We start from the raw sequence: 25,132 nt of genomic DNA, 5'->3' as shown, positions 1-25,132 counted from the left end.
GACCGCACAACATTTGTTTGAAATTTTCCTCCGTGAGTTATTCTGCTTTCAACAAAACAAAGAAATGCGGGATTCTCTTCCAGCTGTCATCTGTCATATGATCCCACTGTTTGTGCTGCTCCGCCAACCAAACTTGGCAGCTCTGATGCCCCGCCCCTCTGCCTCTCGCTCATTGGTCCTTGTTTGGAATAGCGCTTTGACAGTAGACTTTCTCCTGTCAGTCAAACTACTTTCAACAAGTTTGTCTGATCTGTTTCCTACTGGGAGTTAAATGTTTTGGATTTGGCTGAATTCTGAAAGTAAGTCAACACTTTTTTAATGGTTTTTAAGTCACTCTTTTCTTTCGAATCTACTTAAAAAGACATTAGAGTGTCAGATGATCGTGTTATGTTGGTGATTCAGTTATATATAAAATATCTGTTCAGAATATTATGAAATATCAAGCTGTTGTGCGTTTTCTTAAAAAAAACCAAAGACGCTAAAAATTTGCATCTTGTATTCGATAAAGTAACTTTACTCCCTTATAAATCGAAAAATAGTCACGGCTGGAGATGATTTATTGGTCTAAAGACAACTTACGTTCCCTTCTATATTTAGCCTCGAGCTAAACGTTACAACAAATGTTGTTTTTTGTAAGTAAATGAAATAAAATCAAAATATTTGACATCGGTTATATCTTATTTTACCATTTATTTTTGCTTTTATTTGGGTGGAAATGTTCTGTTCACAAACTTTTCTGCTCTTCAATTATTGTTCAACACAACCTGCTGGTAGCAAGCAATCAAAAAAACAAAGGAAACATAGAAAATAAAAATAGTACAAATCTATTCCAGATATTAATTAAAAAATGGAGTAGAAAATGAAAAATAACATTCTGCTGTTTTCCTTAGATTATAAGTGCTCCTAATCATAAAAAGACATATTTAGGTTCAATACACACACGTCATATTAAATACATTAAATGTAATTATGGTCAAATAGAGTTTAATTAATTGAAAGAAGCAATTTTATAATCCTAACGCTAATATGTTTTATTTATTTTTTAAACATAGCTGCCATAATGTGGTTCTTAACGTATGTTTACAGTTATTTATACTTTAGGTAAAAACCTAATGACATTTTAGAGAGGGAACAAAGAAAAGTGCTTTTCTTATATATTATTAGTAACTGAAAGAAATATCTTTGCTGTAAACTGGCAAAATAAAACAAATCTCCAACAAAAAAACTAAAAAAAATAAACGTAATTGAAAAACGAACCCCTTCCCTTCGTATGGAGGTAGATGTCTTCAATAAAAGGTGGAGTGGAAAAAAAAGTATTTACAATTTTAAGTTTGAGATTGTTTAATGGAGAACCAAATGAAAAACTCAATACAAACATATTGTGTAGGACTGTAGGCATATTCCCGAATGAGACGATTAATAAATGAGCTACTGAATGAATGTAGGATGGAAGCTCAGTTAAGATCTGACTCCTTTTCCTTTTTTCTGTTTGGGTATTTTTTGCTGTTTTTGTCTCCTGTCAAAATATATTTCATGTTTGTTTACGGGACGTTGTTACATCCTCTTGTTTTTTTTTAAACCGAAAAAAAAAGAAAAGTTATTAATACTTTTTCATTCCGAGTGCCGATTTGGAGATCGAAAACAAAACAATCTATAACTCCAAATAGAGGAGCTATCTTGTGGGGTCGAGATGACCCACCCTTACGTTGACGTGTTATCCCTCCCATGGCAACGTTGGACAGGATTTCTCGTCTGCCTGGGATAGCACAAGAACCGGATTATAGCAGCTATGTAAATATTTAGATGTCAAAGAAAGAAGCGGTGTAAGAATTCACTCTTATTGGGACAAAAGTCCATAAAGATTTTATTCTCTGTACTTGGACCAACTTTTTAATCGAATTCTTTCTCTTTTAGTGGTTTGAATGTTTTCTGTCCGTTTTTCTGACTTCATGTCGTCGCCTGCAGTGTGCTTCAGTGCTGTGAACTTCTCAAAACTGTCTGATGCCCTCATGTTTGCTTCCTTCGTGCCTCACTCATGTTTCAGGGCCGATGATCTGATTCGGCGGAGTGGATGTAGCCCCCTGGATGTCAGGGACAGACCGTTGGAGCCATGGCTGCAGCTGGGGAGAGCCAGCTCCAGAGGATCATCAGAGATCTGTACGGTACGTCGGCTTAAAGCCCGCTTCCCTCTGGGTGTCTGCGAGGACGTTGAAGTTATTGAACGTATAGAAAATGAAAAGTTAGGGGATTTTAATGTAACATCTGAAACAGTCTAGCTCTTACAACTCCTCCAGTAGACATAGTGGTGTGACGTCTGTTAGCATGCAGTAGAACAAAGCGTGTGCAGCAGCCATCACTTGTTCTTTCAGTTTTTAGCGGGAGACGAGGCAAGTGTACTTCTTCTAAACCTAGAAGTCCCACTCCGATCATCCTATAATCTATTTTCAATGTGTTCTCCGTACTTTTTTAATTGCAATAATGCAGTTTTTAGCCTGTGACGTTTTTTCAGACACAGTTTCTGCAGAGCGGCAGGAGTTCATTCGAAATTCCCTCTATTTCAAAATGCATTTTAAGGTCTATTAGTAATCCACGACAATTTCGATGAATAAATACTCAGAAATGCAGTTTTAAATTTAATTTTGTTTATTTATCGTCAGAAAAAGGAACAAGAACATGTTAGAAACACCAAAAACAGCTTTTTCAGCGGAGAGGAAAATTCAAATCAGTTATGTTTGTCACTGTCACCAACATCAACAGCTGTTTTCTCCTTTGCAGCTCAGTTCACTGGCGGCATCAGTAAAACTACTGAATCTCTATGTGTTTCCAGTGAAGCCGTTCGTTATCGAGCATCACCTGCTGGTTCCAGCTTCGGCCTTTTAGAGCTTTTCTTTGGTTCATGCGACTCATCTCAGCTTTGGAAAGAGAAGCTTCTGCTTTCATTTATTATCTTCATTCTTTAAGTTGTTTTTTATTTTTTATTTTATTTCAGAGGCTGTGGAAGAACTTTCAGAAGAATACAAGGAGAGCGAGGAACCAATCACAGATGACAGCACCAACCTGCACAAATTCTCCTACAGACTGGAATACCTGCTTCAGGTGAGAGTTTTGCTGTGTTGAACCACTTGAAATAAGAACCCTCATTTTAAACAATGCATGTACCATAAGCATTGTATATAAACAAAACGCATAACTGATCTTTCTGGAGATTGTTGTAAATCTTCTGGTGTAACTCGTGCCATTTTCCATCCTTTGGCAAATGTCTGACATTCAACAGATTCTCTCTCCACGCCTGTCTTTGTCTTTCAGTTTGATCTGAAGGTAAAAACCACATTTCTGGGTACAAAGAAGGACTACTGGGATTATTTCAATGACTGTCTGGCCAAAGTCAAAGGAGCCAATGACGGAATCCGATTTGTCAGATCCATCAGCGAGGTGGGAATTTTTTTTATCAGTGCAGCGTGAATATGCGACTGAGTACGTTTGGGTCACCTACGTAACCCCATGAGTGTCGGAAAAGGTTATGAATCGGAATCCTTATCATATATATATATAAGGATCCCTCTTTCATGTTGGCACCCCTGAGGTTTCTTCGTTTTTTCCGGAATCCGTTTTTTTAGGAGTTTTTCCTTACCGGGAAGGGGGGGGTCTAAGGGCAGGGATGCCAGAATAGCTTTGTCGGTTTGTTAGTTCATTTTAGTATTTTCCTATTGAACTCTTTGTATTCATGATCCTTTTGAGTTCATGTTTTACTTCGAAGCCCATCGAGACGACTGTTGTTGTGATTTTGGGCTATACAAATAAAATTGAATTAAATTGAATTGAATATACGAGTTCAGACCAGGAGTGTCAAATTCAGCTTCTCCAGAGCAGTGGTCTCCGATAATATTTTCACGGACCGGCTGAAAGTAAAGTTTAACTTCATCCTTTGTAAAATATCTGCAGCTGCTTTAAACTGTATTTGTTCACCAGATTTCATGCAGGAACCATTCAAATGTGATGTAGGTTTTAACCCTTATTTGTCAAAATGAGAAGCTTATAAAATCAGCCTCGTCCGACTTTGAAGGTACGACGGATAAATTCACAAAAACGGTCACTAAATTTGGTGTTTTCTAAAATAAACATGAATCCACAGTTTGAACAACTTTATTAGCAGCATCATAGTAACATTAGACAGTAGGATATTCTGCATCATCATTATAGTCTGTGGGAACAACTGTCACAATAAATCCATGTTTGGAATCCTGGTGTTTTTCTGTTAAATGCAGGTTTCTTTTATTTTGAAGTCAACGACTCTTCTTCTGTCTCCTCTCTGGGTTTTTACTGCCAAAAGAACCTTTCCAAATACTTGGCTAGCTTAGTGGTTTCTATTTAGCGGTTGTCGCAGCCGCTTTAAGAAAGTAGCGGATGGATTTTTGACACGTGACCCAGCGACTCCACATGAATAAATCAGATGTGGTGGATGGAATCCAAAATAAAACTTCCTTCAGAATCGGATTGGAAATAAAATGGAGTAAAAAACGGCAGGCCGTGTTGTTTTTTTCTTGGCGGCTCTGCACCGACTGTCCCATGGACTGGTTCTGGCCCGTTGCCCGGGGGCTTCAGGACCACCGCTCTAGTGGCCAAAAGTCCACATGTTTTTAAAGATATATCCCTGTCCCGCCTACTACTGGTTACCTGGCTCAGGTGTGATCCACCATTGGGAAGCAGCAACGATAAAGGCAGATGAAAAAAGAAGCAGGACTCAGATAAAAGCCATGAATTCAGCCAAGTGTGAATATTTAATGTACAAAGTGTTTTACTGTTTTACGATCATTTTGCTCAGTTATTGTTTTTATTTTTTAGAAAAGTTGCTTTGCCGTGCATTATTTGAAACATTTGTTATCTTTTTTACACATTGCGTTATCACGTATATGCAATACCTGAACTAAAGTGCATTAAACTGTGTAACTGTGTTTGATGTTGTAGCTGAAAACATCGCTGGGGAAAGGCCGGGCGTTCATTCGCTACTCCCTCGTGCATCAGCGATTGGCCGACACGCTGCAGCAGTGCCTGCTAAACCAGAGAGTCACCAGGTAAAGTTCATGCGTGGCTTTAAGGTCAGATCTCCTCCAACATTGAAAGTGAGGTAGTAGTCTGCCTAGTTGTTGATAACAATTTGTTTTGTTCCTGGTTTTTTTTTTTTTTTTTGTCACTTCACTTCTCTACAATTAAAATCAAGAGTTATTTCTCTAGTTATTGTCACTTTGGCATTTAAAGATGAAGCCCAAGTTCTGCAAATTCTGACCATGAAGTTCCTAAAAGTCTTTAAAAGAGTGAAAGGACAATTGTTTTCATGAAAACCCCTACATGTGTGTTTGATTTTATCTTCCTGACTTACAGAGGAAGAGCTTTGAAACACAATAAACAAAACTTACTATCTGTGCTGTATTTTAAAAGTGGGTCAACATCCACTCCTGCAGGGGTTTTTTCAGTGTAGCTGATAGCAATCAATTAGATCAATGATTGAATCAATATGTGAGGCAGCGCTATTATTTTGAAATGTGCAGCTTGAACGTGTAGATTAGCAATCTGCGTGCTTTTACAGCTAAAACAGCCATTTGGTCTCCACAGCAAATCAGCTTCGTCCATCTCAATGTTTTTAAAAATATACTTCATTCATGTTTCTGTGGCCATTGTGCCAAAAATGAGACCATCAAATATTGACAATAATGGAATTATAACAGTGTTTTATTGTTCTTAATACAATAATTTTAACTTCTTATACTTTTGACAGCAGCATATTAGATCCTTTACAAAATAAAATACACCCTATGTCTAATGAGATCCCCCTGTTGCAGTAGATTTACTTTTATCAAAAATGCGATTTTAAACCTGGTGTTTTCTTTCAATTTGAATATTTTTCATCCTTTTCTCTCTTTTTACTATCAAATATTAACACGTCAACTGTCTGCAGACAAAGCCCACATTTGAATCCCTCCTGAGTCGTACTCTGTTTATAAAACTACAGTTACGTTGTGTGGAAGTGACTAGGCAACCTGCAACACATGAGACGTTCTGATTACACTGTTGGTTAATACCTGATAGTTGTTTAACTTCTACATTCTGCTAAACAGACGTTGCTCTATTTGCAAACTCAGCATTTGATGACTCCTAAAATGCGTCTGTGTACTGTAATAAAAATGTTTGCAAATCCCTTAATAACAGGCATTGCAGCTCCGTAAACGTCTCTGACCTCAATGTTTGTGGGATATTATAGAGTAGAAACAAGTTTAGTTTCAAAACTCTATTGAATCATATACTGCTTAAGGCTGTTTTTTAGTCTAAGAAACAGATTTTCTACAAGCTTTTAATGTAAGAATTTATTATTTATTTCTAGCGAAATTTGTTTCAAACATTTTGATATTTAAAATGCAATCTATATGGTACAAGCTATAAAGATAATAGTAATAATAATAGCATGTTTACAAAAGGGGCAGGCAGAGGTTCAGATTTGTTCTGTTTTAATCACTAGTTTTTATTTAAAAAAAAGCTCATAAACAAATAAAAATGTGGCTAATACATTGATATCTGGTTAAATGAGATAAGCTAGGTTATGTTTAGTGACGTCTCCTCATCAGGGCCGTTTAAACATCAGCAGATGATTCGAAATGCAGAGACGTTTCTTGTTTCTTTGTGACCAAACCGCCACTTGTCTTCTCACAGCGACTGGTACAACGCAAAGAGTCCCTTCATGAAGCCTGACCTCAGCGCCGACATAATCAGCCACCTGTATGACCTCAACCAGGTTCTGTTTGATGTTGCACCCAGAGGTCATGACCTGGATGCATCCTGGCCAACATTTGCAAGGTAACCTGGAGGCAGACCCTCTGGTGCATCGATATGCCGCCTTAGTGTGAGACTTATTCAGTGCAAAAAGCAAATTCCTTTTGCTTTACTGTTTTGAAAAGAAAAAAAAATCAGACTTGAGCGATTTTTAAGCAATAAAACAAAAACAAAACTTCCACCGGTAAGGTTTGTAAAAACAGACCTTGTTATGTTCTACAGGAGGACGCTGGGAAGTTTAAATTCCCCTGGCCACACGTGGAAACCCCCCAGTCGCAGTTCGAGCATCAACAGCCTTGCCAGTACCTACTCACAGGTACTTGTCCTTTACGTCTGCAGTTTAAAGTGTTCTAGCAAATGTGTGCACAGCTCACTTCTCTTTCCATTTACCTTCCAGCAAGCATCAGAGTTTCCCTCCAGCCTCGACCACGGACAAAGTCTGTTGAATGACCTGAATGAGTCGCTGCCCGCCTGCATGGAGGATGTCGGCACTGTCGACAGCCTTCGCCTGGAGCTGGACCAGTCGGAACTCAAGCAGCGAGAGCTGATGGAGAAGGTGCAGCAGCTTGGCGAGGAAGATGCTGAGCTCAGGGGTGTCATCGAGGAGCTTCAAAGGCAACTTGATGTGTCGCTTTCAGCCCAAGAGGAGTATCAGGAAAAGCTCAAGGCCATGAAGGAGGCAAATGAAGGTCTGTCTCGAGAAGTACAGGAACTGAAGACTCAGGGAAAAGCCTCGGAAGCTCAGAGTGTCCTTCTTCAGGAGAAGCTGACAGCTGCAGAAGGGAAAAGCGTAGAGCTCATGGCCAAGTTAGACGGGATTCTGAATGACAAGGGTTTGCAGGCGGCCATTCACTTCGACTCGGCGCAGAAGATCCATGAGTTGTTGGACAGACTAAAAGAAACAGAGAAAGGGAAGATGGAGGCCGTCTCTGAGTTGGATGAGAAAAAAATGCAGGGAAAAAAGCTGGAAGAGGACCTCAGAGTCAAAGATGAACTGGCAAAGGAGGCTGAGGCAAAACTCGAAGCATTTGCTAAAGAGAACGCCCAATTTGAGAAAAAAATGGAGGAACTATGCAATCACCTCGAAAAGCTCCAGAGGGAACTGACCGTGAAAGAAAACGAGGCAGGAAACATGCAGAGGCAGCTGCAGGATCTCCAGACTTCTCTGGAAGACAGAGAGGATAAGTTGGAAGAAGTGAAGAAGAAGGCACGAGAAGAAATGGAAGTCGCGCAGAAAAACTTTGGGGAAATTGCTGCACTTAGAGAACAGCTTAAGAAGAAAGACGCAGACCTTAGCTCCAGCAGCGAGACACTACAACATCTACAAACCAGCCACCTGAACTTAACCGCCGACAGGGAGAAACTGATCGCCACACTTGCTGAGTACAAAGAAAAGATCCAAGAAGAAACCTCAAACAAGGAAAAATTCAAGATGGAGTGTGACAGTCTGGTAGAATCACAGGAAAGGCTGCTGACCAAAGTGAGTCAGAGCGAGGAGCTGCAGAAGGAAATGACCGCAAACATGCGAGCGCTACAGGCTGAACTTGCAGCTCTGAGGGCTTCTGAGAAACAGCTCAGGGGTCAACTAGAAGATACCAAGATGACCGTGGATGAAAAGGAGCAGCGGCTGTGTGAAGACAACCGCGCGCTGGATGAGAGTCTGCAGCGAGCGGAAATGACAGCGAAGCTGTCAGACGCAACAGTAAAGCGTCTGGAGCAGGAAAATCAGAGCCTGCGAGAGGAGAAAGACGCCATCCAAGCGGCTCTCGCGCGTCTGCAGGCAGACCTTCAGGATGTTAGGAAGAACAGCAAAGAGTTGGAGGAGACTTTAGGAGCATCTCAAGCCAAACTTCAGGAACAGCTTCAAGCCACACAGGCTCAATTAGAAAGTAAAGAGAAGGACTTGGTGAAGATGCAGTCCACGTTAGAAGAATTACAGAGGAAGGAGAAGGAGCTTCAGATTGCAAAAACCAGTGCAGAGGCAACATGTGCAAAACAGACTGAGATGATTGAAAGAATCACATCGGAAAATCGGGAGTTGGAGAAATCGCAGCTGGAAAGGGATTCTGCTCATGCCAAGGATAAACAAACAGTCAGTGGTAAGCTAAACGTGGTAGAAAGGCAGCTGGAGGTCAGCATGGCCGAGGTCTCTAGACTCCAGGCAGAGGTCCTGGAGCTCAGGGTGCAAGTCCAGAGATCGGAAGAGGAAAAGTTGAAATTCCAAGCCCAGCTGGAGGTGACAGAGGCCCAGAGAGACGAGCTCAGGTCTCTGACCGAGCAGCTCAAATCCCAAACTGAAGCAGTGAACCAGCAGCACGTCGCTGAGCTCATGGAGTTAAAGAAGACAGAAAAGGAGCTTATAGAGCAGCGCGATCGAGAAGTAGCTGCTCGCGCCGAGTTGACCATGTCTACCGCTGTCCTTCGAGAACAGCTCTCCACGCTGAAAGCGGAAAACCACAGACTGGCAGTGGAGAACAGCGAGACCCGCGAGAGTCTTCACAGAGCAAACACTGAGATGGCAGAGCTGGGGATGAGCGTCTGTAAGCTAAACGCAGAGAAGGAGGAGGTCAGAGGGCAATGGGCCAGCAAGGCTGCTGCGACTGAGGAGCTGGAGAAGGAGGTGGAGGAACTGAGGAGGTGCACGGAGGAACTGCAGCTGGAGAATACAACTTTAATAGAAGAGCTAGCGAAGAAGGAAATGCTTCCAGGCACCGTCGCGGAGCTACAGGAACGACTGGAAAAGACCAGAAACCAAGTACAAAACATCAAAGAAAGTTCTCAGGAAGAGGTGGCGGCTGTCCGGTTCCAAATGAGCTCGGAGAACATGAGCTATCAGGTCCAGATAAAGGTGAGTCAAAGTCCAGCTGGAAGTGAGGACTGTACTGACGCAGTTAGTTCATCTCAGACCTATCATTAATAATTTTTGTCTGTATTATACGTATGGGAGGGATGCATTACAAAAGTTATTTATTATAGTATTGGATTACTTTTCCCAGTAATCCAGAGATTATCGCTTACATTAAAACACACTTTTCAACCAAAAATGTAATGTTATAGAGAAAAAGAACAAAAACATGTTCTTGCTAATCCTTTTTTTTCTTGATATTTTTGCTGTAGCACAACTTATTCAAGTTATAAACTGACCAATCGGATGCCTCATAAAAAGTAGGTGGTCTCGTGTTGAACGTTTGAAGCATTTGATTGACAGATTCTCCTGAGCCCGCTATGAATGGAAGGGGTGTGGCCTGCTATTTCACGTTTGTGCTGTTCGTGTGATACATGCGCGCTCCTTTCTGCAGCCTGGCTGTTAGAAATGAGGAAATCAGACACTCGGCGTGTAGTTTGTGTGGACACCCTACAAGCGTCCTACGGGCACCTATGCATCACCTGCACACCCCCGTGCGTGCAGTCAATACCAGTACCCGCACCTTCCTAATGCTGCGTTTACCCAAATGCCTCTCTTTGGACACGCATCAAATTTACTGCTCGACGCTTGTCCCGAAATGTGTTCATCTGCAGATGGAGCTACTGTCCAAAGTTTTTAGTCTTATCGGTGTGTAGAAGCATTGACTGTATATTTCCATGTCTCATTTACAATGGAAGAAGACACAGATGGTTGGTAAGGTAGAAGGCTGCCACGCAGGAATCCAGGGTTCGATTCCCGGAGGGGAATTAACAATGGTACTTGGGGGCAATTACCATATCAATGGTGAGCAATAAACATCACTCACTGATGGGCAAGACCCTTAACGCTGCTGGCTACCAGCATGAATGTGCATGAATGATCCCGGTGATGGTCAGAGGGGCCGTAGGCGCGAACTGGCAGCCACGCCTCTACCATCACCAATTATGAATGAAGAGTGAATGAATAATGGACACAATGGAATATTATTAATATTATGATGTTAAAAGATCAAGTTTGTTTATTTTAAAGAATTCTACAAAAGCATCGGTAATCGCGTCTCCATGTCTGGGTTCATGACATCATTCAGAGACTCTCCCCGTACGGTGAGCTTCACCATCGACTGCTGGAGCTGCGTCTGAATGAAGTGAAGAATGTCACTTCTGTCTCTCTGTGACCCAGTTTGACGACTTGACGCATTATTCCGATGAGGAAAAATATACCTACGGCGCGCCTAGAGTGCGGCAAATTTCTACGACAGCATCATTAGTACGTCATATATGTGTGTGTAACCTCCATTAGTCGTGTGAATAGTTTACGAAACACTTGCCACACGCGCGACAATGTTACGTCCCATTTTCACGAGGTGGCCTTATAAGCGTCAATGGAACTGCAAGGCACAGCTGTGATGCAGCCGCTCCTCTCTACGACCCTCCACGAACCCGGACAACCCAACAGCTCCTGTACTGGTCAACCCCGGTACGGCTGTATGCGACTACGCGGGAATAGTGTTCTAATAATAAACCAAGATAGACAAAATGCACAAAGTACCGGAAGTCACCTCTATTTTTTACACTTATTATTTTTAAGACAGTAAAATCTCTCTGTGTCCACTTTATACACTTTTCTCAGACAGATGTGAATATTTTCACACTTTTCTCTCTCGTTCAAACTCTCGAAGTTCAAACCTTCCAGGATTATAGAACGAAAACAAAGATCTGATTGCAGTCAAGAAGCCAATTCTCAGTCTTCTAGAGGTCAAACTTCTGTTGCTTCAGCAAAATCGAAGCAGAATGAAGCTTCACTGTGTCATTCCTGATGACGTTGCAAGCCCCCCGTTGACCTTAGCATGAAAACTGTCAGGAAGGGTGGGGAACCCTGCTGCGCTGGAGCTCGTGCCCTGGCTTCAGGCCTTCGTGCAGCTGCCACACGGCGCTGATGGAATTGGCGAGGACACCTCTGAACTTGCTGAGCATTGCTGATGACACGCCACATTTGCTCAGCCTCTTTGGGACGGGCGCTGGGGGGTTGATTTGGAGCCTGCTGTGAATCCACAGGAACTCCTGACTGATGAAGGTCCAGAGTAATTCCAAAGTCCGCACACTCCTGGGCTCTCCTGTGTGTTTTCCCTCTCATTCTGTTTGGGTCAATGATTCATCTTCCTGCGTTGCTGAAGAAGGTTACTTCAGGTCAATCCAATTACTGCAGAGAAATGCATGCTTTTAGGGCTGCGGCTGTTCTTCCACGCTGTTATATGAAAGTGTTGCGCGCACACACACACACATTTCCTTTTTTTCTTACTCTGAAAACCTTCAGTGCAGACTGATGGTCCAAGTATGAAGAGTTTTTTAGTTTGTGCTGGATGGCTGTCTGTTGGTATCATTGTTGTCTGTGTTATACATAACAAATGTATGGCTACTGTTTTGCAGTTGAAGACAGTAATATGGTTAGATAACCCACAATATTCCATCATACCAGCCTATAGATGCTCTCCCAGTGACTGTGTACACTATCCAGTGTTTTCCCTGGTAGACAAGCTGATGGATGTTGGTAACTTAGCAACAAACACTGTCGTTTCCTATGATGCTTTAATTAAACTTTAATTCAGACCTGTGCTTATTGAGCATTTCTTATTGTAGGAGCGTCTTAACGGTACCTTGAGTCCATGTCACGCTGACGCTACGTACAGTTTGCACTTTTTCCACCGGTGAAATTTCATTTTTTTTATGATTCTTGCGCGAAATGCCGAATTCATTTGTGTTTCTTGCGTTCATCAACGTGCGCAGATGTCCGTTGAGAGTTTCGGTCTTTACGTGTATTGGGTTTTGAGCTGTTCAAAATTAGGCAGTAGTTTGTACGCAATTATTACGTAAATGTTTTTTTTAACGGATTTTTATGAGATGCAATTTATGGCTTTCCACGACCATTCTACGCATGTATGATGGACCTTTCACCTATGCACTACTGATGTGTAACTTTTACATCACGTATACAGCTCACATCACGTTAAAGTGATGTAGTTGACACAAGAATGACCTATGAATTTCCTATTAACAGCACAATAATCACACACGGTTCATGCACAATTGCCGTATTGTTTGACAGGTATATAAATCGGTTGATTCTTCACCCCTCCAGCAGTCCGTACCGAGCGGGGGTCTCCTACTCCCCCCATCTGGCTGCCTGGAAGGTGGGTCTCTGGAGAGGGCAGAGTATGGCGGGCTGTGACTCTGCTGCTGACGTTATGGGTTTTCTGCTCAGTGCTCTGAACGTCAAAGTGAACAAATTCAATGAAGCGAGGGTTTACGTGTTCTCTGCGTGGTTTATTCGTTCTTCTTCTTTGGTTTTAACGTGGTTCATTCATGATACATCTGAGAAAATTTCACATAAAGGCCAAAACTTCTCTCACCTTTTCCACAAATATTCACTTATGACCAATTTTCATCTGTGCAATATGCGCAAATTGTATGTAGTTGCTGCTTGACACGGTCCTAATGTGCAAAAGCTGCTGTCCCTGCTGTAAGTGTGAATAACGGTCCACACATCCCAGAAGAAGCAACGGACAAACTTTTAAAACTATCATCGTTGAGTTTCTTACTGCGATAATAAGGAGGTTAAGGTCTGGAATTATATGATGTGTTTTAACAAATAAATGTCAGTCAGAAATAAATCCCTTTTTGAAGGCTTCAGCATTTAGCCGTGACCTTGTTCTCTTCCTGTTTCTCCAGAGTGTGAGTGAGCAGTTGGAGAAAACGAAAGCTCGGCTGCAGGAGGAGCTGAGCTGCGGGTCGAGTCTGCGTTCCAAAGTGTCCCAGCTTGAGGTCTGTTTCATCTCGGAGCATGAATCTGATTGGACGGATGTTCCTGGTGCAGATGTTGTGTGTGAAATGTTGGTGGGGGTCAAACGGTGCAGTCTCAGTAAAATGACTCATCTGCACGGTCATGAAAATAAAATGTTTCTGCATTTTCAGGATGTAACAACTTTAAATGTTTTTCCGGAATCATTGGGACAACATCCCAGAATATGTTTTTCTAAACTACTTTACACATATACACTTTACTCTTTGCTACATTAGCCTGACAGGTCATTGATAATAAATGAAAATCTTATTTATTAAAGAAAAGTATGCATGTTATATATATATATATATTTTCCCATTTTTTAAAACTGTTTTAATAAAGTAATGGTTCTTAAATAGTTAATTAAGATCACGTTTAGTGTAAAGTTATTTTTTGTAGCCTGTTGTTTTCAAACAAAGTAGTTTAAGATGACTTTTTTGACTGTTTTGATTTGTGTAATGCTTCGTTCACACCAGGTGTGTGGATCCTTGAGCGCGTTTAGCCCACAGTGTTCACAGTGGAGTGCGAGTTTTGAACGCGGAAGCCTGAAATGCACATATACTGTACATGCTTTGACATAGACCAGGGGCGTCAAACTCCATGCCTTGAGGGCCGGCCTGCTGCTGGTTTTCTAGGAGTCCTGCCTTATCTGCTGCTGGTTACCTGGATCAGGTGTGGTTTAGCCAATGAGGAGCTTCAATGTTGGTTGGAAATCATGTGGGACACCGGCCCTCGAGGCCTGGATTCTGACACCACTGACATAGACTTGTCATAGGAAATGATGGCTTGAATGTGCGTTTCTGAGCCCAGTGTGAACGTAGCTTCAGTTTCTAACTCCGACCGACAGCCGCGTTTAAGAAGCCGATGTAAACTGCAAAAAAAATACTCAACTAAATACTAAGTAAACTAACTGCTTAATATGTTGAGTTAAGCTAGCAAGTGGTTTTATCAAATTTATCATTACGTTTCCCCAACAAAGTTCACATTATTTATTGCGTTGTTTTGGGAATTTCTTTATTAATTCAAATAAAACATATTTTTATTGTATCAGCATCAATAGAACTTAATTGATCTAAACTCAGTTTTTGATGAAGCTGAACTAATTATTTAAGTTGTTTTGACTCACAAGTAAATGAAAAGTACTTGAAAAAATTTGTTAAACAGATTTAACCTCATATTAAATAATTTGCTAACCCTAAACCTTTTATAGTGTAGTCCAAAATGTTTGATTTAAAATTTGTGGAAGAGATTGTTTCTGTTTTTTTTCAGCATTGTGTTCTTTAGATATGTAAAGTTCTGAACTGGCTTTGAGGTCAAAAGGTTTCAAGATCTCATCCTTTTAGATTTTATTCATATTTTTGAGATTTATTTCACTGCAAAAACAGACCTACAGATAAATCAAAATTTCTTAAAATTTGAAAAACTATTTTTTTAAATAGGCAAAAAATCTGCCAATAGAATAATTCTTTTTTTAAGAAAGAAATTCTACTCTAGTCCCAAAACATGTTTTCCTAAACTTTGAAAATTTTGCTGTCAAAAAACCTTCTTGATATGATTATTTTTCTTGCAAGACAGAAAGTAAGACTTTTTTAAACGAGGGTCTAAAGAGTCAATCTTTGCAGTGTCGTTTTATTCCAAAGAAACTTTTAACCTTGTTTTCATGTCCCCTAGAAGCTGCGACGCGAACAATCACAGTTCCATTTACTGTCAAATCAAATTATTCAAACAATCATTTTATTTAATTAACCTCAAAAGAAAACTGCTGACTTGAAGTTGTGTTTTTTGTTGTGGATGTTTTTTTCTTTTGTTGTTTTTTAAAGGGCGTAAATGAAGAATACTTGCAGCTTCTTGGTGAGAAAGACGCCCACATCACAAAGACAGAAGCGTCTTTGCGGGAGAACGTCAGCGAGATTGTGCAGCTGAGACGTGCGGTAACCAGGTGCAGCCTTTGAACGCGGGTGCTTGAACGTTTCTCCTAAAAAGGCAAAGAGGAAGTGTTTTGTGTTTTCTGCTCTCCTCAGCGCTGAAGAGGCTCACTTTGCTGCGAGAGACATGTGCGAGGAACTGAAGCAGAGACTGAAGACAGCGGAAGCTGAGAAGATGAGCCAGCACCGAAAGATGACGGCGGAGATCGATGACCTGAGCAGAACCAAGACCATTCTAGAGGAGCGGCTGATAGAGCTGATAAAGTATGATCCGTCTTTCACGTTAGGCAGAGGAATTCTCATTGAAACGCGTCTGCTTTCTCTCTGGATGATGTTGCCTGAGTGGCTGGAAGTGTTTGTACTTGAAAACAAATGTTCAACAACATGATGAGATGGTGAGAGACGAGACGTTGTGGACACAAGCATTCAAAAAGGGAAAAATAAGCGTAAAAAGCTAACTGTTAGATCAAATTACTTCAAATTGAATGTTCTACAGCCCAATAGTAAGTATTTTTTTGCTAGTTCTAAGCAAATGGTTTGCATTTTTGTAATTTATTTAAATGTGAACAAAATGGAAATCTTTGCACAAGCTGGTCCATCTTCATAAATCTATAACTAGCAGTTACTTTTGTTTCCAAATTAATACCAACAAATGCCAAAAATATCCTCCTTAAAATTGAACCAAAAATTACAGAGTTTAAAATTAGTCAAGAGTTTGGATGGAGCAGGAGGACTTTGACTCATTTAAAAAATAATCAACTTATTTCTAGATCCTAGCTCTGAAGCAGACAACAAAATCCTCGACTGTGCTGATTTGAAGGAAAAGCTTGGAAAGTAAAGAGAAGTTAAAACAACTAAAAACCTGGACAAATATCTTGATTGTTTAAGGAGGTTTTTCTATCTAGTTTGCAATACAGATGAGTTGACCCGACACATGGTTATCTCAGTTTCCAGATGTGTTGAATTTTTACAGTAAATCCTCCTTCCAGCTTCCTAAAGGCCCAAATGTTAATAAATCATCAAAAATCCCACTGACTGGCTCTGAAATCTTTCTGGGGAAATGCTTCAGGGACAAAGACGCTCTGTGGCAGAAGTCGGACGCCTTGGAGTTTGAGCAGAGACTGCGAGCAGAGGAGCGCTGGTGGCTGGTGGATAACGAGGCCACACACTGCCTCGGCTGTCAGGGTCAGTTCACCTGGTGGTTGCGGAGACATCACTGCAGGTGGGCTCCGAGTTCAAATCCTTCTCCACCTTTCCGTGTCAAGTCTTGGCGCCCATCTACTTTTGACGAACACTTTCCCCCCATTTGCAACATGCATTTTTTATCTTCCAGGCTTTGCGGTCGCATCTTCTGCTACTACTGCAGCAACTACTACGTCACGCCCAAGCACAGCGGGAAGAAGGAGCGCTGCTGCAAAGACTGTTACACGCAAGGTGGTGCTGTGGTGGAGAAATCCACTGAGGCGGAGCCGAGTCCCTCTGATGAGGCGTCCTCTCCACCCGTAGCTGGACATCAGCCTGTTCCAGAGTCAGCTCCATGCAAACCTACGCCCAGTGTAACAGGTGAGAGGCTTGCTGTACACTCTGCTCCAGTGTCTCCCTTTGGGATGGGTTGGGTTTTATCCAGTGCAAAACCGGTACGTTTGAAATGGTCCCGGTGCCTAAACAGTTCTCCAACAAATAAAAAAAATGCAAATTTTTTCCAAAAAGGTTTAAATTTGACAAAGCAGCACGGGGAGGTGAGGGAGGAGAGCGCTTGGATGTGCCGAAGATGCTTGATTTCCGTCTTTCTGACAGTCTGTAGCGCTGCATGCAAACACGTATTTCACCGCTAATCGCCACAACGACGGCCTTTTTTTCCCGCAACATGAACACGTCACTCTGATCCATCAGGCCATTGAACTAGAATATTTTGCCGTGAAGCACAGACAAACATCCGCTCATTTCACCTTTGGCATTTTGACTGAAGCTCCGCCCACCCTCACAGCCCCACCTATGGAATGTCTGAAACAGACACAGAAATTAAGCACCAAAATGGGTGTTTTTGTACGGTATCTGTATACGTCAGTACAAATACCAACTTATTATTATTGTGTTTCATGTTCACAATGAGTTCTTGAAATGTTTAAATTATGAGAATGTGTTGTAAAACCTGCAACACGCCCTAAATTTTGTTAGAAATGTTCTCATTCTTTTGTTTTTTTGTTATGTTGTCTAGATGTATTTCTTTATTTTCAATCGTGTTTTCTTGCCGAGTTGTTATTGGCACGTTGGAAAATAAAATAAATTAATAAAAATCCATTTTCGGTCCCAATCCCCAGTCTCACTGCTGGCCATCTGTAAATGCTTCAATAATTAAAAATGAAAACCCTTTCCGGTCCTAATGAGGTAGTAGAACCTTTTCTGTACTTGTACATTTCTGTTAATTCAAAAAAGGGAAGAAAGTTTACAGAAAGTAGAAATCAAAAGTGGATGTGCCACTAACAAATCAGCTACTAAATTGGAGGGCTTCACTTTTTTTAAATTTAAATCCTTATCTTGTCATGTAGAATCTCCTACTCTCTTATATACACACCGATTGGGGAAATGCTAATACCTCTCATAATGTCATGCTGTTCTCTCTAAAACAATGCAGTAGCTTTCAGTGGATGTGGAAGTCCTCAACACTGGAACGATAGTCAAAATAAAATCATTTATGCTGCCATAAAGTCATTAATAAGAAAAAGGTCACACTGACACACGTCAGCATCATCTGTTATTTATTACTTTATCATAAAATTCCATTTCAATTCTGACTTTCAGATGTCATTTTTACAGCAATTTCATGTGGGATATCAATAGAAAGCTCAAATTTGAATGATGTCGTTGTGATAGATCTGTATTTTGTACACAGATAAAAGTGCAAATTCATACTTTTTAAATAACATAAAATAGATTTTTTTTTTAGTGTGTTTACAGCCTAATTTTGGAGGAGTCATTTTAAATGAACTGCAATACAGGAGCAAAGAATTTTAACGAAAGACAACAAATACCACAAAACAAAGAATTCATTTCACTTTTTCTACTTATGTTAAAATATAATCTATGGTAATTAATAGGAAGGGAAGTAAAAGTTTTATCAGAAATATTGTTTTAAGATTAGATTATGTAATTCAACAATTCAACACTTTCTGCTTTTTTTAAATGAAATAACCCTTTTCTGCTGCTCAGCTGCAGACTCCAGCGACAGATCCGATGACGGGCTGTTCGACATCATCACAGAGGAGGAGGTGAACGGCGTCTACGACAGCGACGCCGCCTCGCAGACCACAGGAGGTTCGGAGGGAGAGACAGAGCTGCGGCATCAGGGAGCCCCGGGGAAGTGAGTGTCGCCAAGAAAGCCAGAGCGGATTGTTGACCTGCTCAGTTTAAGAGTCTGGAGACGTCTGCGTTGTTCTGCTCCGGAGGAGAAAGAAGGGAAAAGATCCATCTTTTCTAGAACAATATACTTGTCCCAATCTGTGTTTTGCCACAACCTCTTATGAAGTTGTTGAAGTCTAGTTGGCTTTTAGAATTTTTACTACTTTTAAACAAAAAACCAACATTAACCAAAATGGACAGGATACAATTTACACAGAAACACAAGTAAACATCAAGCTGACAAATATGCCTCAAATGTACAATCAAAAATACTTCACCAAGTACATATATATTTATGTATCTATGTGTACACATGCACATATACACATACGCGTTCATTAATATGTAAATTTAGCTGTTATCAACCGATTACTTGTCATTTAACAGTAACCTGAATTCCTCATTTTTACTGTTTATTTAATTTCAAAACAGAAGCACATTTCCATTTTACATGAGTTCTTTCTCTGCATGAGTTAAACATGAAAATACTTCTCAGGTTAAAAAGTTCCTCTCCTTTTTTAAAAAATGACAGCACTCTCAAAACACAACAAAAACACATTTTTACACACACAATATCCCTGAGTCTTAATGAATTGGGTTAATAGTGCATCTGTGGATTCATAAAAACAGACTATAGGAACAAATTCTCAGTACTTCCCACACGTCTATGATGTCCTCTGACGGCGTGGACGTTTCTGAGGAGCGTCAGTCCTCCAGTTTCTTGCTATTTTTATTTTTTTATTTTTTTACCAGCCGTCCTGGACTGAAGGACCAGATTGTTTTCACAATTCTTCCTTCTTTCTGCACCTTTGAGCGAATAATTGGCCTCCCCCACAAACTCTAAAAGTCCCCAGAATTTGCACACACCTACTACTACCCAATAAAAAGGAATTTTGGTTGGGTGAATGACCCCCCACCTCCCAAAGAAATGATGACATCACAGCGGGAGAAACCATAACTAAAAGGAATGTGGCCAAAATCTCACAGGACCTACAACTTTGTGGCCGTTTAGTGGCAAAGTGTGAAATTTGGCGATTTTCACATTTTCACACAATGTGGGAAGAGACAGCTTTTGTTAGAGCGAACCTTACGCAATGTCACACACATGCTAAAAGGTTAAGTCGACAACCACAAAAGAAACTTCGTTGAGGAAGAGATCTTAATTTTAAAAAAAAATCGCCTATAGCGCCCTCTACTTATTCAAACTCCTGCTAGGGATTTCCATCGATCGCCTCCTAACTCCCCGAGCATCATTGGAAAGCTTCTTGGAGAAAATTGTTGGAAGTAAATTTGTAGATTTTGTTCAAAAATGTTGCGTTCCCCATTAATGCATATTTTTTTCTACCGGAATATTGTAAAAATGTATTGCATGAATCTTTAGCTCAAGCTGAACAATACTGTATAAGATACGAAATGAACATATTAGGAATGTGTGAGTCGTTAACAAAAACCTACGTTGCTAAGGAAATCCTAAAGTTTACTTTTGCAGATTCTTCAAAAAATTACATCGACCTGTTCGTCACCCCAAGGCGACCAAAACATAAAATGGTTGCTATGGAGATAAAACAACGGAAAAGCTTCCATTCTGAGAAAAGTGTTTTTTTAAACGAATTTGTCACGTGAAACTGTGACCAGGGAGGCAGGGGCAGAAGGGGGAGAGTGAGGGGCATATAGTGAGGGCGGATCAAAAGTGGTGGTGGGGGCAGGTAGCACCTGTGGGGCATACAACGTAGCTCATAGCTATAATTTATGCATATTTCATACAACGGCATCAAAAGATCTCATTTTATGTGTTCACAACTTTAGCCTGAGTGTGTTTTTAAAACGCTGTAAACACAACGCTGCGCTCTGGAAAAGAAAAAATCTCTTGAGAACGGTCTCCTATTCCTCATCCCATGTTTCCTTCCTGATGAAGAATGATCTTTAGCGTTTTTTGATTGGTAATCATACCTTTGAGTACCTCAGCATTGAGTACCTCAGCATAAATTGGATGTCGCCTCAGCATTTACACAGAGAAGATGTGATGTTACAAACCATGACATACTGGCGATAAAAAACCTCCTAAACACATAGGTTCATTTCATTTTCCTAGCGACATTCAAAGAAGAGCATCAGTATGCTGCACTCTGCAGCGACTCAAAGCGAAGGGCACACTTTAGCACTTTCATCGTGTCTTTTGGTTTCATAAGATCTCTCGGTGGATTACCTTGTGTTGGATTTTGCAGAGATGTGACCCCTGATGAAGAGCACGCTCCCACCGTTCAGGACTCTGAGATTAACCTTCTTAAATCGGCAGAAGTCACGTGAGTCTTTGATCCGTTTTAGATGCATATTTAATGAGCCTCTCTACTTGATTTAATGAGTCTCTCACGCACCCTGAATTTAAATCTGTCATTTCAGGATGACCGTCCCTCTGAATACCGAAGACATTTCTCAGTTTGGGGACGGTTCCAGGGAGCTTTTCATCAAATCCAGCTGTTACAGCGTCATCACAGTTGCTGTGAGTGACTGCGGGTCGACCATCAGCTGGATGTTCTCCTCAGAGCCCAAGAGCATCTGTTTCAGTGTGGTCTACCGGGAGTCCTGTGAGGCTCAGGTGGACCAGTCAAAGGTAGAGAGAGCGGCCGATGGCGTACACTTCTGTTTATGCATGCAAAGAACTGCATTCACACCATCAAAGAACCGTTTTTAACCTGCCGCCAGCCCCCTGAGATCAGCTCAACTGAAGTCTGCACATTTTTTAGTCAGAAGCAAAGTTCTTAAATTATAGATCAAATGATTTGAAAGCTCAAAGAAGACAATTCTTCAGTTAGAATTAGACAAAACGGTGGGGCCTCCTGGCAAAGACTATGATCATTTTTTTCTTAAATATGAATTTGTGAGAAAATTCACCTCAATAAAGAGTCTGCACATCCTGCACTAAGGAGATCTCAGGTTTAGAATAGTTTGTCATCCTTCATCTTCCTTTTACTGTTGTGTCATTTATTTAAATTTAAAACCAAGTTAATAAGAATAATCATAATAATCATAATCATGTTGCTGTTTCACCTCATCGCACACACACAGAGGGTGATTTGTTCTTAAGGATTTTTTATAAGGTCGTTGTTTTGATGTTGCTCTCAGGTCCTCATTCCTCTGACTCGCTGCAATTCTCATAAAGAAACCGTCCAGGGACAACTGAAAGTGCGGCACCCGGGCCTCTACACTCTCATCTTCGACAACTCCTTCTCACGGTACGAACGACCCAAACTCCGTCCACGCTTCCCCCCATTACCGCTGAAACAAAAATAGCATGGTAAAATGTTTGTAGGGGTGTACGGGTGATGCTGTCCTTACGCTACACTCTAGTCGTTAGTAGGTGTGTGTACTGGCTCCTTACTGATCACACACGAATGCTGCACGTGACGCGCAAATGTTCGTAGGACGCCATGGGGCCGCCGCCCAGTCTTGGTCCGTGAGCGCCAACTAGTGGGCCGCAAAAAAAAAATCTGTTTTAAATCCGTGGGCCGCGAGGGCCGCGGGATCTGAATGCAGCCTCCCACCACTTGGTGGCAGTGATGCGTCAGTCAGGTGTTGTAGCATGCGCCGATATGCAGTGTAGCCGAGTCAAAAAAAATATTATCTGTGTCCGAATTCCCACCCTAACCCCTAACTACTATAAAACTAGATAGTACGGGACTATCCAGTGCCCTGGATTTTAAAAGGAATTCGGACACCACGTTCACTACTTTTTTTTTATTAAACGGCAAATACGACGTCATCGATTTCACGAAGTAACAATGTCATTGAGATGAGCGTTTTGCAACGATCATTTATAAGTCCACTGTCTTCTGAAGATAAAAACCTTGATGGTTTATTAAAAAAAAACATTTAAATACATTTTCTTTGGCAAAAATTGTTCAAGCGCAATGCATTGTGGTCTGTATTGGCCAATCTAGTGAGCATCGTTGCACACTGGTTTTTCGCAGAGACTTGTGGGAAATTTCTAGGTCACCCGATTTTGGAATTGTAGATTCGGACAGCACTAGAAATGCATCTAAGTGAAGATTCTCAAAACCATCCCCACTTGTTTTTATGAGTCTTTTTTAATGCCAGTCTGCCTGCTGTTATAAAAATAAAAAATCTGTACAACAACACCTGCGTCTCACCTGCTTCCTCCTTACTTCCTCTCACGTGTTGTATGACTACGATCTGTCGCCCGCTGAATGAACGCAGAAAAAAATGGACATGAACAGTTTTGCTCCGTTCCAAGCTCTACCACCTTAAAATTTCTTGCAGGTCACCTGCTTGCACCGGACCCCCCCCCCCCCCCCATTTTCCACCCCCAACAAGGGCAGATGTGACTCAGGCTTTAAAATTGTTCATCAATATTTCATATTTATTTATCAGAGCCTTTTTTATTTTTGAACAGGTTCGTTGCCAAGAAAATTTTTTATCATCTGAACATGGAGAAGCCTGTGATCTATGATGGGAGTGACGGTCCCTGAGTCCACCCCCCCTCCCTCCACCACCGCACTCAGAGGTCAACATGTCCGTGTTGCAGCACAAGAGAGTCTGACATCGCAACAATCCAGATTCCTCCTCTTGTTAGTGGACATTTTTTTCTATGTCTGATACTCAGAAGGTCAAAGGAGTCTGTGTTTGGATCTGCTAGATTTGAAATGTTTCCCAAGTAAACTTCTGTTTAAGATTTTCCTTACATTTACTAATTATTTCAGTAAAGTTTGCAATTTATTTTTTGTTCGATTTCTGTGATTATATTTGCTTTGACCTCCTTTTTTCCATGTATGCTGCAAAAACTGGCATTGACAATCACTGAACAATACCAGTGTGCTTTTTAGAAAAAAAACAATTTGTTAAACGTCGACTGTGTGAGAATATAAAGATTTTAGGACATTTCTGAAGTTGGTGGTTGGTTAAAAACACAATCAGTGTTTTTTAATTTGCCATCCAAAGTAAAAAAAAAAAAAAGGGGGCAGAAATGCAACTTTCATAGGGCTTTTTTCTAAAACTGCATTTATGTTTTCTACAGTAGTATTGTAGAAACACAAATATTAATATCTGTATAATGTGCAAACCTTTGTTTGCAGGGTGGCTTTTCTAATTTTCCTGCAGTATTAGTAAGTTCAACTACTCTGGGAAAGGAAAATGGGTAGAAACCTGCCCATTTGAGCCATCTTTATTACGGTTTAAGGCGTACACCAAGTTTATATTTGTCATTAAAGCCAAGTTTTTGTCCTAATTTACAACTGACTGTTCAGATGAAGAGCTACACGACTTTCAAAGTGCCTGAAAATGGCGCAGATCTCGTTTTTTTCGTATGTGGTTTTGTTTTACCCTATGCAATCTACAAGAAATTACAACATAATTATCAACATGATATTTTGCACAAAATCGCACATTTGTTATCATTGATGTTTCCTTTTTATTTTTAAACTGAGTTTCACAATTTCGATTCTGCTTTCAGGGATGAAATGTGATATTTTTATTCTAAGCTGACAAATAAAATAAAATTTCCCTTTTTCATACTATAAATTACCTGACAAGTACATACCTGTGTCATATTTGGTACTACTCATTTATATGTGTGGGAGTGATGATGCCTGCAGCAGCCACTGCATGTTTTCATGTATGGCAGGAAGGATTAAGAGACGAACTTTTCCATCCTGTACATCGATGCCAAGTATAAACTTTGTAAGTTCTGTGTGACAGAAAATAGACAATGTCTTCCTGTGCATTCATGCATTTTCTGTTTTTTTGTTGTTTTGGAGCTTTTTTACTGGCTATTATCAGGCTGGATGTTCAGCAGTCAAGAGCCAGAAAAATGCACTCTCTAATGTATTGCTTACATTTTATTCTAATATGCAAAGTTTCTGTTTGCACTTCTGAAGTTTGAATGGAATTGTTGTTCGTTTTCAGGAAGTTTACCACAGAATATTTGATAGCAAGATATTTAAATGTTGAAACAGGGGTATAGAAAAGAAACCAGTCCTGCTTTCCTATTGTAATAGTCGAATTCACGACTCCTAGCACCAAATTTCGTGTGTTTGGCGACGCAATGTGGCTCCAATGGGCAGAATTTTATGGTTCAAGTCAATTAAGCCGCAGAGATTGCGTGGAAGGAGGTTGGCCTTCAAAATAAAGTGTTGTCGAGTCTTCCTTTTGAAATTATTTAATAATGTTAATATTTAATATTATGTTTCTAACTGATAAAACAAAAAATAAAGATAGACGTATAAGATGA

The 25,132-nt window shown here is 40.7% G+C and overlaps 1 protein-coding gene across 1 annotated transcript; it reads left to right on the top strand.

Annotated features, from left to right (window-relative positions):
- Nucleotides 1–217: 217 nt before the first annotated feature.
- Nucleotides 218–25,047, top strand: fyco1 (FYVE and coiled-coil domain containing 1). Its single transcript, XM_023954549.1, has 18 exons — nucleotides 218–299; nucleotides 2,045–2,162; nucleotides 2,990–3,096; nucleotides 3,307–3,432; nucleotides 4,966–5,072; nucleotides 6,703–6,846; nucleotides 7,045–7,138; nucleotides 7,220–9,670; nucleotides 13,453–13,545; nucleotides 15,385–15,503; nucleotides 15,586–15,753; nucleotides 16,559–16,711; nucleotides 16,823–17,052; nucleotides 18,700–18,850; nucleotides 21,114–21,191; nucleotides 21,289–21,499; nucleotides 22,012–22,121; nucleotides 23,300–25,047. Exons 2-18 carry the CDS (start codon nucleotides 2,111–2,113, stop codon nucleotides 23,373–23,375), a joined length of 4,470 nt encoding a protein of 1,489 aa, XP_023810317.1. The 5' UTR covers nucleotides 218–299; nucleotides 2,045–2,110; the 3' UTR covers nucleotides 23,376–25,047.
- Nucleotides 25,048–25,132: the final 85 nt, after the last annotated feature.

This window comes from Oryzias latipes, chromosome 4 (genome assembly GCF_002234675.1).
Source record: "Oryzias latipes chromosome 4, ASM223467v1".
NCBI lineage: Eukaryota > Metazoa > Chordata > Actinopteri > Beloniformes > Adrianichthyidae > Oryzias > Oryzias latipes.
The sequence above is the reverse complement of the archived record's forward strand: the minus strand, read 5'-3'. Positions and strand labels throughout refer to the sequence as shown.

What these genes read in the sequence shown, in the direction of transcription:
- fyco1 (XM_023954549.1), top strand. Translation starts at nt 2,111, where the DNA reads ATGGCTGCAGCTGGGGAGAGCCAGCTCCAGAGGATCATCAGAGATCTG. An exon ending in GATCATCAGAGATCTGTACG is followed by an intron (nt 2,163 to 2,989) that starts GTACGTCGGCTT and finishes ATTTTATTTCAG; the next exon opens with AGGCTGTGGAAGAACTTTCA. An exon ending in GACTGGAATACCTGCTTCAG is followed by an intron (nt 3,097 to 3,306) that starts GTGAGAGTTTTG and finishes TTTGTCTTTCAG; the next exon opens with TTTGATCTGAAGGTAAAAAC.